A 17,967-nucleotide genomic window follows, 5' to 3' on the forward strand; every position below is an offset into this window, starting at 1 on the left:
CACCAGGAAGTGGCCTCGGATGAGACCACCCACTTGGACATCCTCATTCCTTCTCAAAAAGGTCCTCAGGATGATCAGTACCTTGCGGGCTGTGTCCACTGGACTGGAATAGATGAGGTCCTGAGCAGGAGAGAAGGAAGCCAGAGCTCAGAGGGCATTATGGTTAGGGACAGGTGGACAGTGAATAAGAGAGGAGCTGGGGAAGGGCCCCAAATGATGGTGTCACAGAACCTGGGGAAAGAAGCACTCACTCAGCACCTACCATGCATCATCCTGTCAAATAAGTCTATCCTAAATAGGAGAAAATGAAGGCTCAGAGAGATTATGTGATGTGCCAAACTTCATGTAAGCTAGTAAGTGGCACAATTAGGATTTGAATACGGGTCTCCTAACTCCAAGCCCAAAGCTCTTTCTACTTTCCGGGATGCCTCTCTCTTGTAAATGGAATTACAGGGTCAAGAAGAGGTTATTTCAGAACAGGGGACCTGGGGGTGCCTTAAGGGAGAAGGGGGTGGGGGATGGAGATGTCACAGGGTAGGCAGAGGATGGGTTAGGACAGATTCAGGGTACAGGAAGGGAAACAAGGACCAGATCAGGCCCTGTCTCTGCCATGGCATCTGGCTATTTCTGCCCCAAGGTATAAAGGCCTTGGTTTCAGAAGGTGGGAAAGAACATTGCTTTTTATTTGCTTTCAGAGTTATTTTAATGAGTATATGTTAAAGGCAAAGCCAGCAGAAGCCACACCAGAGGCTATCCTACTGATAGCTCCTGGCACCTGCCAGCTCAAACAAGCCAATTCCATTGGACCGGCCAGTTAGGGCTGGGTGTCATGAAACCAAGGTTACACACAGACTCCCTTTCCAGGGAAGACAGCTTCTGACACAGAGAGACATGATTACAGGGCAACTGGCCAGACAAATCCAGATGGGCTGATCACTGGGTAGCACAGGGGTGTCTGGGCCTGGCTCTTTAAACACCTCCGCAGCTGCCAGAGAAACAACTATAATATTGATGAAATAATTCAATTTTATGGCAAGATGAGAAAAATTAACACAATTTTTTTTCTACTCCTTTGGGCCTCCTCCCTCCCCGTTGACATATACTGTACATCTGCATTAACCAGACCTCCTTAGGAGACAACGTTCTTTCTTAATCTCATCAAGGGTCACAACGGCACAACTCCTTAGGGGATAATTTCCTTCCTAATCTTGTAAGGAGCCAAGATGACCTGTGACCCACTACTTGCTTTGTACATGTAGATCTGGATTGTGTAAACTGTCAATAACACATCACTTAACCATTTGTCTCAAAAACTTACATCACTGTGCTTTGATCTCTTACAAGCAGAACAGTCCTCAGAGCTTTCATTTTTTTTTTTGCCACACCACGTGGCTTGCAGGACCTTAGTTCCCCAACTAGGGATCGAACCCTTTCCCCCTGCAGTGGAAGCACAGAGCCCTAACCACTGGACTGCCAGGGAATTTCCCTCAGAGCTTTCTGAAAGACTGTCTCCTGGGTTATAATCCTCAGGTTGGCTCAAATAAAATTTTCCATTTCTTTCTTAGATTGACTATTGATTAAGTTTTGTTGACATTATCAATAGCAATCACTAAATTAGGGCCTGATGTCAGGTACTGTGCTGTGTTTAAACTGTAGTTGTATGTTTGTTTATACATTATCTGTATCTTCATGATAACTCTTCCAGGTAGGTGCACCCCAATTTTTCAAATGAGCAAACTGGGACAGATTAAGTAGTCTGCCTATCAAGAAAGCAGTGGCGTTGTAAGTTCTACTACACTATGATTTAATGAAGGGCAGGGATGAGATTGGCTTCATTTTTGTTACCTTGTAGGGACTCAGAAAACATCTCTGGAAGGAGAGGATCTCAGAATGAGAGGGCTAGAGGTTCATTTCCACCAACCTTTTTTACTTTACAGAGTATGAGGCTAAAGACCAGATGAGGTGTGATTTGCCCAAGGTCACAGGGCCCAAGGCCAAACCAGTTTCCCACTCCTGCTCCTTCGCTGGCACACAGCTGCCTGACTGCCAGAGCTGGTCCCTTAGAAACCTGAGTTAGTAAATGTTAACAGTGCAAAAGAAGGGGGCTACTTAGCATTTGGCAGCCATGCTGAATGCCAGAGGAAGGAGTGCACCCCACCATATGGGTCAGTGGGAAGGCTCTGGGTGGAGCATGGCCCAGTCCACAGTCTCTCCTGTCCAGAGCTGTCCGGAACTCTCTGGGACTGGACCGACCAGAGGGATATGGCCAAGCAGGGAACAAACAGAGCTTCTGTTTTTTACATATAAACAACCTACATGAAAGACCACGCGTTGATAAGAGTGGCAATTAACAGCTTTGTTTTCACCTGTTAATTACACATATCAAAAACAGAAATTGGTACCAACACATATTTTTAGACTCTTTCCTCTCCTGCGGCTAGAAGCTGGGGAGAAATGGTAGGAATTATATATACATGAACAAACAACAAAGCTGTTCCTTGCTATTTTTTCTTACCACTGATGTTTCTAGGATCTAATTTAGTGAAAAACTCATTAATTTAGGCTCCAGTCATGGTCATGATCTTTATTAGCTATATGACCTTGGCAATTCAATAAGCCTCTGTGAGATTAACATTCTTTATCTGGTTCAGAGTCAGTCAATAATCAGTGAATGATAATCTACCGTGTATAGCATATCACAAGTGTTCCTATACATTCTTTCATTTATCCCCATGTTATCTCCCTTATGCATGTGAGGAAACCGAAGCTCAGAGAAGGCTTCATCTTCCAGTTGTTAGTGGTTTGTTGTGTCTGAGTCTCCCACTGGCCCGTGGGGCAGGGACTAGGTGAAATTCATCCCTATATCCCTAGTGCTCAAACAAACAGCTCTCCCATTAGATGAAACACTGAATTTAGCTGAGTTTACTGGAAAGAACATTAGGGAGTCAAAATCTGGGTTTTAATCTCAGTTCTTGTGACCTTGGACAAATCTCTCTAAACCTATTTCTTCATCTGTTTAAAAAGAAAAAAATAAGATACCATGATTAGTATCTTTCTCAGAATATCTGAATTTTTCTTTTTTGAGAGACTTAGATCTGTCCAGACCCCTAACTCAATAGGTCAGCAAAGATTTATAAGTACCTGTTATATGTGAGGAATTGACCCTGAATACATGACCTGGCAAAGAAAATCCAGTATCTTAGCTCTGTCCATTGCTACTCTGCCTGGCATCCCATCTTTTCTTCTTTCCCTATGCACTAATGGTTTATTTTTAACCCGTTCCTTCTTCTCTTTTCTTCCTCCTCCAAGGAAGAATTTGAGCCAAATTCTTTGAGCCACATTCTTGAATGTGGCCCCTATCAAGCCAACACGTGTGTGATTTCACAAGACGACAGATCTCAGGGAAAAAGGTGAAGATTTAAGTCTGAGCGGGGAGTGTGTACGCGAGAATGTGAATACAGACAGATGTAGGTACCTAAGGATGTGAGATATATAATATGCAGGTGTTATTTCCACCACAGTCACTCCAATAAAGTCAGGGAATCGTGTTTGTTGATGATAAGAATATCAAAGGAACACCCACTCTTCTCTAAACGGCTATGTCATTCTTCCAGGACTAAGGGATGGGGAGCCAAGTAACTGGCATTGAAGGCAGGGGTTCTAAAAAGAGTGTCTCATATGTTAGTGTGCTCAGTTTGGGACCTAAAACTAGTAACTGGTCACTAAATACAAATTGTCAAATGTGTAAATAATTTCCTTTTTAATATATATATATATAAATTATAGCAGTCATCTTTATAATAATGAGGAAAAAAAGATGGAATTAAAGTCAGTGTGTTAGAAACTGCAGACAGCAGGCGGCTTACTTATCTAACTGATGTACCTGACAGAAATTATAGGAATGTCTTACTTCATAAAAAAAGCAATGGAATATGCAATAAACTCATGACAAAAAAATTCTGGGTATGCCTAAGGGAGGGTGTTGCACATGTAACATTATCCTGAGTGTTATGGTAGAAAAGAGGCTGAGTCCCTCTGCTATCAGACATCTTCATCTACGTGCCCCAGGGGTCCCCTATGACATCAAACCCTTGTTAACAGAATATGCTTAAGAGAAGACAGGGAGGCGAGAGGGAATGGTGACTAAGGTCAGCATTTCATAGGTATATCCCCTGGGGATTAGAGAGGCATGTATCTCTCAGTGAGCAGACCTCCATCAGACTTAAGAAAGGGTATAGACTTACAGAAACCAGGCACCTGCCAGCCGAAATCACCTCCTACTCACATGGAAACAGTGATAAGTCCAGAGGCAGGCAGAAGCAGCTGCGGGTGCCTCCTGACCTCAATAAACCAGCTCCCAGAGAGAGAGGGCCCACCATCTCTGAATGTAGAAATGAGCAAGTGGTCACCTACCAGCAAAATGAGCAGGGTGCTGGGGCTGCTTCTGAGCACATGAAACAGGGCTGCTAAGCTGGCGGGAAGGGTGGGCTGCCCAGCAGAGGCGACATTATCCAGCTCCTCACAGATGCTCTCTTCCCAGGAGAACCAAAGTTCCAGGACACGGTGCCCAAACCTACTCATCAGCTCTGGATACAACAGGAATAACCTGAGCAGGAGGGGGTGGTGGGTGTACACTAGGTGCAGGTCCGGGATGCCCTCTAGTAATTTTCTGATGGCGCCAACCACAGCCTGGAGGCAAAGAAGAAAGGGGCTAAACACACCTTGCAGAGGACTCAAGAGACCCCAATCCCCAAAAAACACAGACAGCCAAGACATAGCGGGAAAAATGTACTGGCTTCTCAGTGCTCCAGGATATCTACACTGGCTCATCCCAGCACCCTCTAGAGAAAAGAAAACCTCACTGTGCTTACCTTATAACAGTGGTCCTCAACTGGGGGTGATTTTGCTCCTCAGGGGACATTTTAAAATGTTTACAGACATTTTTGATTGTCTTGATTGGGAGAGTGTTACTGGCATCTAGTAGGAGAGAGCAGGATCCCACTAAATATCCTACAATGCACAGGACAGCCTCCCACAGAAAAGAGTTATACTGTGCAAAATGTTAATAGTGCCATGGCTGAGAAACCCAGCTCTATAATGATACCACAGTGTATCATAATTGTCAGCGTGTACTTGTCTACCTCCCACACTAGACTTGAGATGCTTGAGGGTAGGGACTGCGGCAGATTGATCTGTGCACTTGGCATAGGGCCTGGCACAGAGAAAGCAAAGGGCAGGTGTTCTGAATCATTTATTAACCCTCAAAAACCTATCTCTTCCCATTGTACATATTACAAAGCTCAAATTCCTTAACATGTTATTTTAAGAATTTTATAGTTTATAGTTTTCACTCTTCATTTGGGTCTTTGATCTATTTTGATTTATCTTTTGTGTACGGTATGAGGTAAGGGTCCAACTTCATTCTGTTGCTTGTGGATATCCAGCTGTCCCAACACCATTTATTAAAAAGGCTATTCTTAAGAAAAAAAAAAAAACGCTATTCTTTCCCCACTGAATTGTCTTGGCATCCTTTTAAAAATATATGGGTTTCGGCTTCCCTGGTGGCGCAGTGGTTGAGAGTCCGCCTGCCGATGCAGGGGACACGGGTTCATGCCCCAGTCCAGGAAGATCCCACGTGCCACGGAGCGGCTGGGCCCATGAGCCATGGCCACTGAGCCTGCACGTCCGGAGCCTGTGCTCCGCAACAGGAGAGGCCACAACAGTGAGAGGCCCACGTACCGCAAAAATAAAATAAAATAAAATATGGGTTTATTTTTGGACTCTTAGTTCTACCGTGGAGCGGCTGGGCCCGTGAGCCATGGCCGCTGAGCCTGCGCGTCTGGAGCCTGTGCTCCGCAAGGAGAGGCCACAACAGTGAGAGGCCCACGTACCGCAAAAATAAAATAAAATAAAATATGGGTTTATTTTTGGACTCTTAGTTCTATTCCATTGATCTGGTTGTCTATCCTAGACATATACCAGAACCACACTGTCTTGATTACTCTATTTTTGTAGTAAGTTTAAATTAAGAAGTGTGAGTCCTCCAACCTTGTGCTTTTTTAAAAACTTTATTAATTTTTTTGGCTGTGCTGGGTCTTCGTTGCTGCACGCGGGCTTTCTCTAGTTGCGGCAAGTGGGGGCTACTCCTTGTTGCGGTGCACGGGCTTCTCACTGCAGTGGCTTCTCTTGTCACGGAGCATGGGCTCTAGGTGCACGGGCTTCAGTAGTTGTGGCACGCGGGCTCAGCAGTTGTGGTGCACGGGTTCTAGAGTGCAGGCTCAGTAGTTGTGGCGCACGGGCTTAGATGCTCTGTGGCATGTGGGATCTTCCCGGACCAGGGCTCGAACCTGTGTCCCCTGCATTGGCAGGCGGATTCTTAACCACTGCACCACGAGGAAAGCCCCTGTGCTTCTTTTTCAAGATTGTTTTGGCTATTTTGGGTCCCTTGCATTTCCATATAAGTTTTAGGATCAACTTGTCTATTTCTGGACAAACAAAGAGAAGGCAGGGACTCTCCTGGTGGCACAGTGGATAAGAATCCGCCTGCTGCAACTAGAGAAGTCCTGTGTGCAGCAACGAAGACCCAACGCAGCCAAAAGTTAATAAAATTAAATCTTAAAAAAAAAAAAGAGAAGGCAACAGGGATTTTGATCAAGATTATGTTGAATTTATAGATCAGTTTGGGGAGTATTGCCATTTGAACACTATTGTCTTCTTTTTTCCTAATTTTATTGAGATATAATTGATGTATAACATTGTATAAGTTTAAGGAGTATAACATAATGATCTGATAAATGTATATATTGTGAAATGATTACCACAACAAGTTTAGTCAACATCCATCACCTCACATAATTACAAAAGTTTTTTCCTTGTGATGAAAACTTTTAAGATCTACTTAGCAACTTTCAAATATAAGAAACAACATTGTTAGCTGTAGTCATCATGCTGTACATTACATCCCCAGCACTTATTTATCTTATAACTGGCTATTAAGTCTTCTGATTCATGAACACAGGTTGTCTTTCTATTTAGTTATGTATTCTTTAAATTCTTTCAATAATGTTTTGTGAGTTTCAGTGATCAAGTCCTTGCACTTCTTTTGCTAAATTTATTCCTATATATTTAATTTCTTAATGCTACTGTAAATGGAATTATTTTCTTAATTTCCTTTTCGAGCATGTTATTAAAGACTTAGGTCTACCTGCCAGCTTCTTTCCACTCCTTCTCCCACATGACCTAGCCAAGCCACACTAAACTAGGCTTCCTTCCTTGAATGGATAGACTGGGTAAATCCCCACTTCTGTATCTTAAATCTTGCTCTACTCTCAGCCTGAAAGTTCTCCCTTCACTGCCTCCATCTCCTCCACGAAGCCTCTCTGATGCCACAATCGGACACAACCTCTTGCCCCTTGTGCTTTCGTAGCTCTCAATGGTCCTCAAGCTCCAGGAAGCACTGCAGCTGTTCCCTGCCTTGTAGGAGATCATTTTTGTCTCTCTTGCCAAACTGGTGCTCCTTACGGGCAGGGAGTTTGTTTGATTCACCTCAACCCTGACAGGGACCCACATGGCACCTGGCACATGATAAGTGGTCAATGCACATAGGGGAGTTATTGTTTACAGGGTATAGAGTTTCAGTTTTGCAAGATGAAAAGATTTCTGGAGATAGATGGTGGTGAGATGGTTGCACAACAATATTAATGTACACAATACCATTACTGTACACTAAAAATGGTTAAGATAGTAAATTTTATGTTTGTGTATTTTACCACAATTAAAAAAAAACCTGAATAAATAAAAATAGAAAACAAAAGTGAAGTTAAAAAAAAACAAGTTATGACTGTATATTGCCATTTATATATTTATATAAGAATTTTTAAAATGCAAAACAATGTTATATATCATTTATGGATTCACACCTAAGAGGGGAAATCTGAAGCTCCCCCATAAACTACCTTCTAAGTCTCCACACCCACTGCTAGATGGGAAGAGAGGGCCCCCAAGAACCAATCTTGCCACGATTATTGGTCTTGAAGCCATCAGGACTATTCTCATTGTGTCCTTTTCCCCCGTTTATGTCAGTCACCTCAGAAAGCCCAGAAATTTCAGGTCACTCCCATATGGCTCAGGACATGCCCTCTTTATTTTTTATTTTATTTTTTGTTTGTTTGTTTGTTTGTTTGTTTGCGGTACGTGGGCCTCTCACTGTTGTGGCCTCTCCCGTTGCGGAGGACGCGCAGGCTCAGGGGCCCAGCCGCTCGGCGGCATGTGGGATCTTCCAGACCGGGGCACGAACCCGTGTCGCCTGCATCGGCAGGCAGACTCTCAACCACTGCGCCACCAGGGAAGCCCGGACATGCCCTCTTTAAATCCCATCTCCCACTCTTACACAGCTGCACAACCCTTCCACGTGCCCTCTAGAACTCATTCACAGTTATCAGCAAATTCCCTATGTCCTGTACCTCTTCGAATATTCCCTTCACCTTGCTGCTTTGATTCTCTGCCAAAAACCTCTTTTCCCTACAGTCTCTCAAGGGAGGCTATTTTCACTCCCACTTCCCTAGTTTGAAAACCTCAGCCTCTAAATTCTCTTACTTCCTCCTTCTAATCTCCTCTACCTGCCTCAGCCATTCATTCCCACGGTCATGTATCTGGACCTTGTCATTATGAAGAACTGCACCCTCCCAAATAATCCCAATTTCAAGCATCCCATTTTACCACCACCCCTCCTATCTTTCCAGCTCACTCCCTCTAGTATTTCAACCCAACAATTCTTTGACCCTCATGAGAACCAAAATCTTTGAAAACATCCTTTTATTTTCTCTTATTCTCATACTTCACACTGGTCCATCAAGAGATCCTATGGCACCAACTTCAAAATATATCCAGAAGCTGACGATTTTCACCACCTACTCCACTATCTCTTACCTACATTACTGCTGTAGCCTTCTTACTGGTTTCTGCATCCTCACCCTTGTACTCCTCTGTTATATTGTCCTAGTGGCCAGAGTGATCTTGTTTAATCCAGCCATGAATTAAACCATGAGACTGTATGAGATCATCAAAGTAGTAAGTTTAGAGAAAAAAGAAAAGCAGTCACAGACTGAGCCCTGAGGTACTACAACATTTAGAGGTCAAGGCGATAAAAGAGAATCAGCAAAAGACACTGAGACATAACTGCCAGAGAAGTAGGAGGAAAACTAGGAATACCCGGTATTCTAGATGCCAAGTAAAAGCAGTGTTTCAAAGAAAAGAGATGTTGTTGATAGGTCAAGTAAGATGATGACTAAAATACTGACTATTGGCTTTAGCCATGTATCTGTTATTGGTGACTTTGACAAGTGTATTTTCAGGGATATGGTAAGAGTGAAAGCCTAACTGGGTAAGATCAAGACAGGATGGGAGAACAGGAACGCCTGAAGCATCTTGTGATACTAGAAAACTCAAACTCAGGCTTCCCTGGTGGTGCAGTGGTTAAGAATCCGCCTGCCAATGCAGGGGACACAGGTTCAAGCCCTGGTCCGGGAAGATCCCACATGCCGCGGAGCAACTAAGCCTGTGCACCACAACTACTGAGTCTGCACTCCAGAGCCCACATGCCACAACTACTGAAGCCAGCGCACCTAGAGGCCATGCTCAGCAAGAAGAGAAGCACCGCAACAAGAAGCCCGCGCACCGCAACGAAGAGTAGCCCCCGCTCACAGCAACTAGAGAAAGTCCGCGTGCAGCAGCCAAAAATAAAAATAATAAATAAATAAATTTATTTTAAAAAAAAGAAAAGAAAACTCAAACTCCGTGTCAAAGATTACTAAGGTTGTGTCAAAAGGACTTAGGAGCAACCTTGAATAGGCTCCCACTGGCCAAAGATAGGACGATTTGATCCTCAAAAGGATAATATAGTGGATTGAAACCATCAAATATTTTTAAATTGATGAGCTCATAATGATACTAAAAAAATCTCTTTGGTTACTTTTAGAGAGTGCTAGGCAACCAACTCATTTTTTTTGATAACTGGTAATTAAAGGGAAAGAATCAAACATTCACCCTATGCTTCCTATACAATCTACCATTCAGAGTATCTGAATAGTTGGTGAGAGAAGTTTCTTTTTATACAAATAGTCCAGTTAATAAACAAAGAGAGAATGACAGAATTAGGATATTATATTTTGCAATCCCTAATGAATTAAAGGATCTAGGGAATGATCACCAATGGCTGCTAATACCACAAAAAGAGAGACAATGGCACATTATATACCTATATCTGTCTTACTTGAGAACACTTGCACTTCTACTATACCTTCCTGATTCCATTCAAATTAAACCAGGTCTGCTCATGTCACATTTGCCCCAATAGTAATTTTTTAAAAAGGCAAAATTAATAGTCATTGAAGGAAGAGAATCCTTAATTTGAGGTTGAAGAGTCCACATCTAAGGAATAGAAGCAATTTTCAGTGAAAAAGGTGACAGATCCAGGGCTTCCCTGGTGGCGCAGTGGTTGAGAGTCCACCTGCCGATGCAGGGGACACGGGTTCGTGCCCCGGTCCGGGAAGATCCCGCATGCCGCGGAGCAGCTGCGCCCGTGAGCCGTGGCCGCTGAGCCTGCGCGTCCGGAGCCTGTGCTCCACAACAGGAGAGGCCACAACAGTGAGAGGCCCGCGTACCACAAAAAAAAAAAAAAAAAAAAAAAAGGTGACAGATCCAGTGATGAATCAGACATAGTCCTCCACCCCTGAGAGTTTATAAAGAAGCTACAGAGAGAAAACTTGTAACATATAACCACCTTCAAAGCAATCCAAGACCTGCCTGGTTAACAACGATCTGGGTGCCGGCAACACACTTTGTTCGATAAACTGTTACCTGGAGACACCTCACACCTCTTTCCTCCTGCATAAACCAGAGGTGGTACTAAGAAAAGAGCCTTGGGAATTGGTCAAGTCTGAGCTGGAGTCCTGGTCACGCCATCAATTAACTGTGTGACCTAGCAAAAGTTATCAATATTTTAACCTAAGTCTTGATTTTCTTATCTATAAAATGGAAATAATAATCTCTGCCTCCCAGTACTGTTAAGAGAATTTGCTAAGTTACAAGGGCTATGGTATATATCAGCACTCTATCTTCCCCCACTCCCCCAACACACACTCTCTCTCTCTGCCACCCACCTTCTCTCTATATACATCATCAGTCTCCCAAGGAACCGTGATGTAAAGAGGTGCAAGAGGAGGAAGAAAAGCCCCAGGCACTTTGGTCCATACCTCATCTAGCGCACCGTCTTTGTCCTGGCAGATTGCAAGTAGATAGATGGAAGCTCTGAAGACCACCAGTGGAGGGCATTCACCCTGGTCCTGCAGAGACAGGAGGAAGCTTCGCACAGCCACGAATAACTCCGCCTCTGAGACAAACCTGTCAACCAAGGAGAGTCTGAGTGAAAAAGGCAGAGATGGCTGTCCTGCCCTGCCACATCCTCCCTCAGCCACTGTCCTTCTGTCCCAGCATGTCCACAATCTAATGACACCTTGCACAAAGAGTGTGTTGTATATATTTAACAAAGCATCGTCACGCATGCATAGCACATAGTTCTATGCTTTGTGCAAGACTCTATTAGAGGCCAGAGACTCCTCACTCACACCTAGAAGGTAAAGCATCAGGCAGCTGGACTGGCATTGTTAAAGAGAAGGATGCTGCTTCTGGGGTTCAGGAGGCCCTGCTTTGGCAGCCAGTCCACCCTTCTCGTATTTATCATTAAACATTTGTGTGTTCAATGGGCTACGTTCTGGGGGAGGGAGACGTCTATACTTGTACATGCAAGGGAGATGGGGATGAGGAGGAAACTGACTTCACTATATACCCTTTTATATCTTTTAAATTTTCTACCCTATGTCTCACCTATCAGATTAAGACCCCCCAGAATTAAACATTTTTAAATAGGTAATACTAAATGCAATGCAGTATCCTGGATTGTGTCCTAGAACAGAAAAGGGACAATAGAGGAAAAATTGGTGACATCTGTATAGAGCTTATTTAATAGTATTTTACCTTCACATATATCATCAAATGATTTTCAACAAGGGTGCCAAGACCATTCAATGGGGAAAGGACAGTCTTTTCAACAAATGGTGCTGGGAAAACCAGATTTCCACACGTAACAGAATGAAGTTAGACTCTTACTTAACACGACATTAAAAAAAATTAACCCCAAATGGATCCACACTTAAGACCTAAAACTATAAAATTTTTAGAAAAAAACATAAGGCAAAACTTTCTTTACATTGAATTTGGCAATGAATTCTTGGTTATGACACCAACGGCATAGGCAATAAAAGAAAAAATAAACAAACTGGACTTTATGAAAGTTTAAAAATTTTGTGCATCAAAAGACTACCAACAGAGTAAAAAGGCCACCCACAGAATGGGAGAAATTATTTGTAAATCATATATCTAATAAGGAATTAATATCCAGAATACATAGAGAACTCCTAAAACTCAACAACAAAAAAGTTCAAACAATCTGATTAAAAAATGGGGAAAAGATTTGAATAGACATTTCTCCAAAGAAGATATACAAATGGCCAATAAGCACATGAAAAGATGCTCAACACCACTAATCATTAGGGAAACACAAATCAAAACTATGAGATAACAACCTCATATCCATTAGGCTGGCTACTATCAAAGCAAAAACAAAAATAAGTATTGGAGAGGATGTGGAGAAATTGGAACCCTTGTAGACTGCTGGTGGGACTGTAAAATGGTATAGCCACTGTGGAAAACAGTATGACATCTCAAAAAATTAAAAATAGAATGACCAGATGATCTAGCAATTCCACTTCTAGGTACATACTCAAAATAATCGAAAGCAGGGACTCAGGGAGATATTTGTATACCTATGTTCACAGCAGCATTATTGACAATATATAATAAAAGGAAGCAACCCAAGTCTCTATCGACAGATGAATGGATAAGCAAAATGTGGTATATACATAATACAATGGAATATTATTCGGTGCAAAAAGGAGGGAAATTATGACATATGCTACAGCTTGGATGAACCTTAAGACATTATGCTAAGTGAAATAAGCCAGTCACAAAAAGACAAATACTGCATGATTCCACTATAATTAGTACTTAGCATAGTCAAAATCATAGGAACAGAAAGTAAAATGGTGGTTGCAGAGGCTAGGGGCAGGGGGGAATGGACTTACTGTTTAATGGGTATAGAGTCTCAGTTTTGCAAAATGAAAAGAGTGCTGGAGACGGATAGTGGTAATGGTAGCATAACATTATGAATGTATTTAATACTACTGAACTGTACAGTAAAAATAGTTAAGATGGTAAATTTTATGTTTGTGTATTTTACAATTTAAAAAATTGGAAAAAATAGTAATGTGCCAATGTTACTGTCTTAGTTTGATAAATGTACCACAGCTATGTATTAGGAGAAAATGGGTGAAGAGTAACTTTTCTGTAAATCTAAAATTACTCCAAAATAAAATGTTTATTTAAAAACTAAAAAGAAAATGGATAATAGCCATAATATAAATATTATGCGACCAAAAGAATAAGGTAGACCTATTAATACATGTAGTAGTATGGAAAGATGTCCAAGATATACTGTTAAGTTAAAAAGCAAGTTGAAGACCTTGTATTATATCCCATTCTGTATATTAAAAAAAAAAAAGTATATTTGTGTATTTTTTGTTTTGTTTTGTTTTGTTTTATTATTATTTTTGGCTCCGTTGGGTCTTTGTTGCTTTCTCTAGTTGTGGCGAGCGGGGGCTACTCTTCATTGCGATGCGCGGGCTTCTCAGTGCAGTGGCTTCTCTTGTTGCAGGGCACGAGCTCTAGGCATGCGGACTTCAGTAGTTGTGGCTCGCGGGCTCCAGAGCGCAGGCTTGGTAGCTGTGGCACACGGGCTCGGTTGCTCCACGGCACGAGGGATCTTCCCGGACCAGGGCTTGAACCCACGTCCCCCGCACTGACAGGTGGATTCTTACCACTGTGCCACCAGGGAAGTCCCTATATTTGTGTTTTTTAACACACAGAAGAGTTCATGGAGGGTACCTCATAGTAGTTAACTCTGGCAGGTGTATGGGGAAGTATTTTAACGTTATAGCCAATCATTTTTCTTGAGTTTTTACAATAAGCATGAGTTTTAAAATAAGAAAAAAACTTTATATATATATATATATAAATTTATTTATTTATTTATTTTTGGCTGCATTGGGTCTTCGTTGCTGTGCAGGGGCTTTCTCTAGTCGAGAGTGGGGGCTACTCTTCGTCGCGGTGCATGGGCTTCTCATTGCAGTGGCTTCTCTTGTTGCGGAGCAGGGGCTCTAGGTGCGCGGGCTTCAGTAGTTGCGGCGCGCAGGCCCAGTAGTTGTGGTTCACGGGCTCTAGAGCGCAGGCTCAGTAGTTGTGGCGCATGGGCTTAGTTGCTCTCCGGACCAGGGCTCAAACCCGTGTCCCCTGCATTGGCAGGCAGGTTCTTAACCACTGTGCTACCAGGGAAGTCCAGAAAAAAACTTTTAAACTATCACATGGGTCAAGTGATGTTCAATGAGGGTGTCAAGACAATTCAAAGGGGGAAAAATAATCTTTTCAACAAGTGGCGCTGGAACATCTGTATAAGCCACATTAAAAAAAAGAAGTTGGACCCCTACCTCACACCATCATAAAAGTTATCTCAAAATGGATCATAAACCTATATGTAAGAGCTAAAATTGTGAAAGAAAATAACTATAGAAGAAAATATAGGAGTAAATCTTCATGACTTTGGGTTAGAAAATGGTTTCTTAGAATCAACACCAAAAGCATAAATGACAACAGAAAAAACAGACATATTTCATCCCCCCCCAAATTTTTAAAATTAGATTTAATAAAAATTTAAAGCTCTGTGCTTCAAAGGATACCATCAAGAAAGTTAAAAGACAACTAACAGAACGGCAGAAAAAAATTGCAAATCATATATCTAATAAGGGACTTGTATCTAGAACATATAAGGAACTCTTACAACTCAGTTAAAAAAATGGGTCAAAGATCTGAATTTCTCCAAAGAAGGCGTACAAATGGCCAAGAAGCACATGAAAAGATGTTCAAAATCATTAGTCATTAGGGAAATGCTAATCAAAACCACAATGCAAAAACCACTTCATAACAGCTAGGCTGGCTATAATCAAAAAGATGGACAACAAGTGTTAACAAGGATATGGAGAAACTGGAACCCTCAAATATTGCTGGTAGGATTGCAGCTACTCTGGAAAACAATTTGGAAGTTCCTCAAAACGTTAAACATTGTATTGCCGTATGACTCCTCAATTCTACACCTAGTATATACAGAAAAGGAAGAGAAAAACAAGTACTCAAACAAATACATGTATACACATATTCACAGCATTACTATTCACAATAGCCAAAAGGTGGAAACAGCCCAAATGTCCAGCCATGGATGAAGGAATGAACAAATTGTGGTGTATATATACAACAGTATATTATTCAGCCAAAAAAAAAAAAGAATAAAGTACCAATGCATGCTACAAACATGCTCACTGGACGAATCTTGAAAACACTGTGCTAAGTGGAAGAAGCCAGGTGCAAAAGGTCACATACTGTATGACCACATCTATAGGAAATGTTCAGAATAGATAAATCCATAGAGACAGAACACAGACTGTTGGTTGCCAGGAGCTGAGCAGAAAAAGGAATGGGTAGTGACTGCTTAATGGATAAGAGGTTTTACTTTGGAGTGATGGAAACATTTTGGAACTAGATAGAGATGGTGGTTGCACAACACTGTGAATATATTAAATGCTACTGAATTGTTCACTTTAAAACGGTTAATTTAATTATGTAAATTTTACCTCAATAAATTATTTTTCTAAAAGCTTACAGAAAATAGTCTTTTGATTTTAAATTAAAAAAAAATTGTATAGTAATTCTTAAAACCAAAGTAAGGCACTGACATTTTTTTTGGTGCATGAACAACACCCTCAGGGATATCAAGGAACTCTCATTAGCATTCTAGGCCTCTGTCTCTAGACAGACTACCCACCTGTCTTAACCCCCTCTCCAAAATGTGAGTCCCCGAGGAATATAAGCCATTTCTCACTTATCTTTGTGTCCCCAGTGCCCAGCACCAGGCTCGGAGAGGATGCCTCTGTAAACATTTATTGAACTGAACTTGGCTAAAGATGTAGGTTCCAGAACCAACTGTCAGCCACCAGCTCTGAGCACTGACCTGTCCTCATGAATGTAGGCCAGGTAGAAGAGGAGCAGGATGCAGTACTGTCTCTGGCGAGTGGCTCCCTCCACATACTGGCGATCCGACAGGAAAGCAAGGCTTTCAGGGCTCCTGCTGCTTATCTGGGGCAGCCCATGCTGCAGAAGCTCAGACACTGCAGAGAGTTCTGGGGAGAGAACAAGCAGGAGAAAAATCACACAAAGGACACAGGAGAACAGGTAATGAGCACATGGGTGTCTACTACATACAGAGTACTGCACAGGGCAGCAAGGATACACGCCAGATAAAAGGAAATCAGTCTCTTCTTCCTCTCTACCAAGAGAGACTAAAGGTAGCATGTGGAAGGACATAGACACATTCGTTCACTTGACAATGTCCATTGATTGGTTACTCTAGGCCAGGCTGTGAGACATGGGCCCTACCTCCAGTAGCTGGCAGCTGGTGGGAAAAAACAGATAATGAGACAGATAATTACAGGACATGTGATCAGTGCCATGTTCAAGCGTGGAAGAGAGTGACTCATGCCACCTGCGATGGGGAGGGCAAGCTCAAAGAGGAGGGAACTGTGGAGGATGAAAACAGGCAGAGAAAGGAGAAAGGAGGGAAGAGACTCCCTGAGCCAGGAAGCAAGGAGTTCAGCAGCCTGGAGGCATAAGAGGAAGTCCTGTGTAAGGGGCAGCAAGGAGTTCAGTGTGACTGGCCCATCAGTGAATAGATGTGGAGTGTTAGGGGTTTGGGACTGTGTGATGTAATTTATAGCTAGATTGTGAAAGACCTTGAATGATGAGTAGAGAATATGGATTTTATCCTGAGAATAGATTCCTAAATTTCTTATGAAACTTCTGTTTCTTAAAAGAAAGAACATTTGAATACCAAAAGAATATGAAAGAAAAGGACCTCAGAGCTTAAATTTTGAATAAAGTCACCTTTATGGAAAATTCACTACATTACCCTTATTTTCCAAATTTCACCATAGACCAGAGAAAACTCCATCACTGTCGGACAGTGCCCCACAGACTGATGTTTGGAGACGATGGCTGAAGGCCAGGGTAGTTGAGATGTTAAGGACAGATCGTCTAGCAGTCGGTGAAGACTGGTTGGAGGATGAGAGACTGAAAGCAGGGGGCCAAGTTAGAGGTCAAATGAAAGGGTCCGTCCTGACAGTGCAGTGGGCCTACGGCCAAGTGGAAGGTGAAATGGAGAATGTCCCACTGCAATGTGCTAGCAGAGTCAGGTCAGGTTTCCTAATTCTAAGCTTAGGGCCTTTTCCACCAAAGCACACTATGACCATTGTGATAATAACAAAACTAATATCCTTGAGCCTCGCACATCCATATATAAAAGAAAGAAGCAGTCTGCATTAAGTAAGGTTGGCTGCTCTTCCTGGTGCTCTGAGATATGACAAGATCTCAGGGTCTGAGGGGCAGACATGTGGGGCCCCTCCTATTCCAACAAGAGAGGGAGCGGCCTGTAGCAGGGGCTGGTGCTGGTGAACACTAGAGGCTGTTGTGATGCGGCTGCCACCATGGTAGAAGTCATCATGTCATTCTCTGTGCAGGCCAGACCACGCCTGAATAGGAGGCAGAGAGCTGGACACTGAGCAGAGAGGAGTGACTGGTACCATGAGAGAACTAGGAGCCAAGCCGTGTTGGAAGGAATGAAAATGCTCACCTGTGCTGCTGTCTCTCTCAGCATAGTGTCTGAGAAAGACAAAGGGAGAAGAGCGGGTTGGG

At 42.6% G+C, this 17,967-nt stretch overlaps 1 protein-coding gene across 1 annotated transcript in view; it reads right to left on the bottom strand.

The window, feature by feature from the left end:
• Positions 1–17,967, bottom strand: part of MEI1 (meiotic double-stranded break formation protein 1) — a 66,801-nt gene that overhangs the window by 20,675 nt on the left and 28,159 nt on the right. Inside the window, exons 18-21 of the mRNA XM_007453963.1 lie at positions 16,232–16,400; positions 11,253–11,400; positions 4,414–4,689; positions 8–120 (exon numbers count right to left, since the gene is read on the bottom strand). Of these exons, the coding sequence (XP_007454025.1) occupies positions 8–120; positions 4,414–4,689; positions 11,253–11,400; positions 16,232–16,400 (706 nt within the window). The remainder of the gene's footprint in view (positions 1–7; positions 121–4,413; positions 4,690–11,252; positions 11,401–16,231; positions 16,401–17,967) is intronic.

This window comes from Lipotes vexillifer, unplaced genomic scaffold, assembly GCF_000442215.2.
Source record: "Lipotes vexillifer unplaced genomic scaffold, Lipotes_vexillifer_v1.1 scaffold382, whole genome shotgun sequence".
NCBI lineage: Eukaryota > Metazoa > Chordata > Mammalia > Artiodactyla > Lipotidae > Lipotes > Lipotes vexillifer.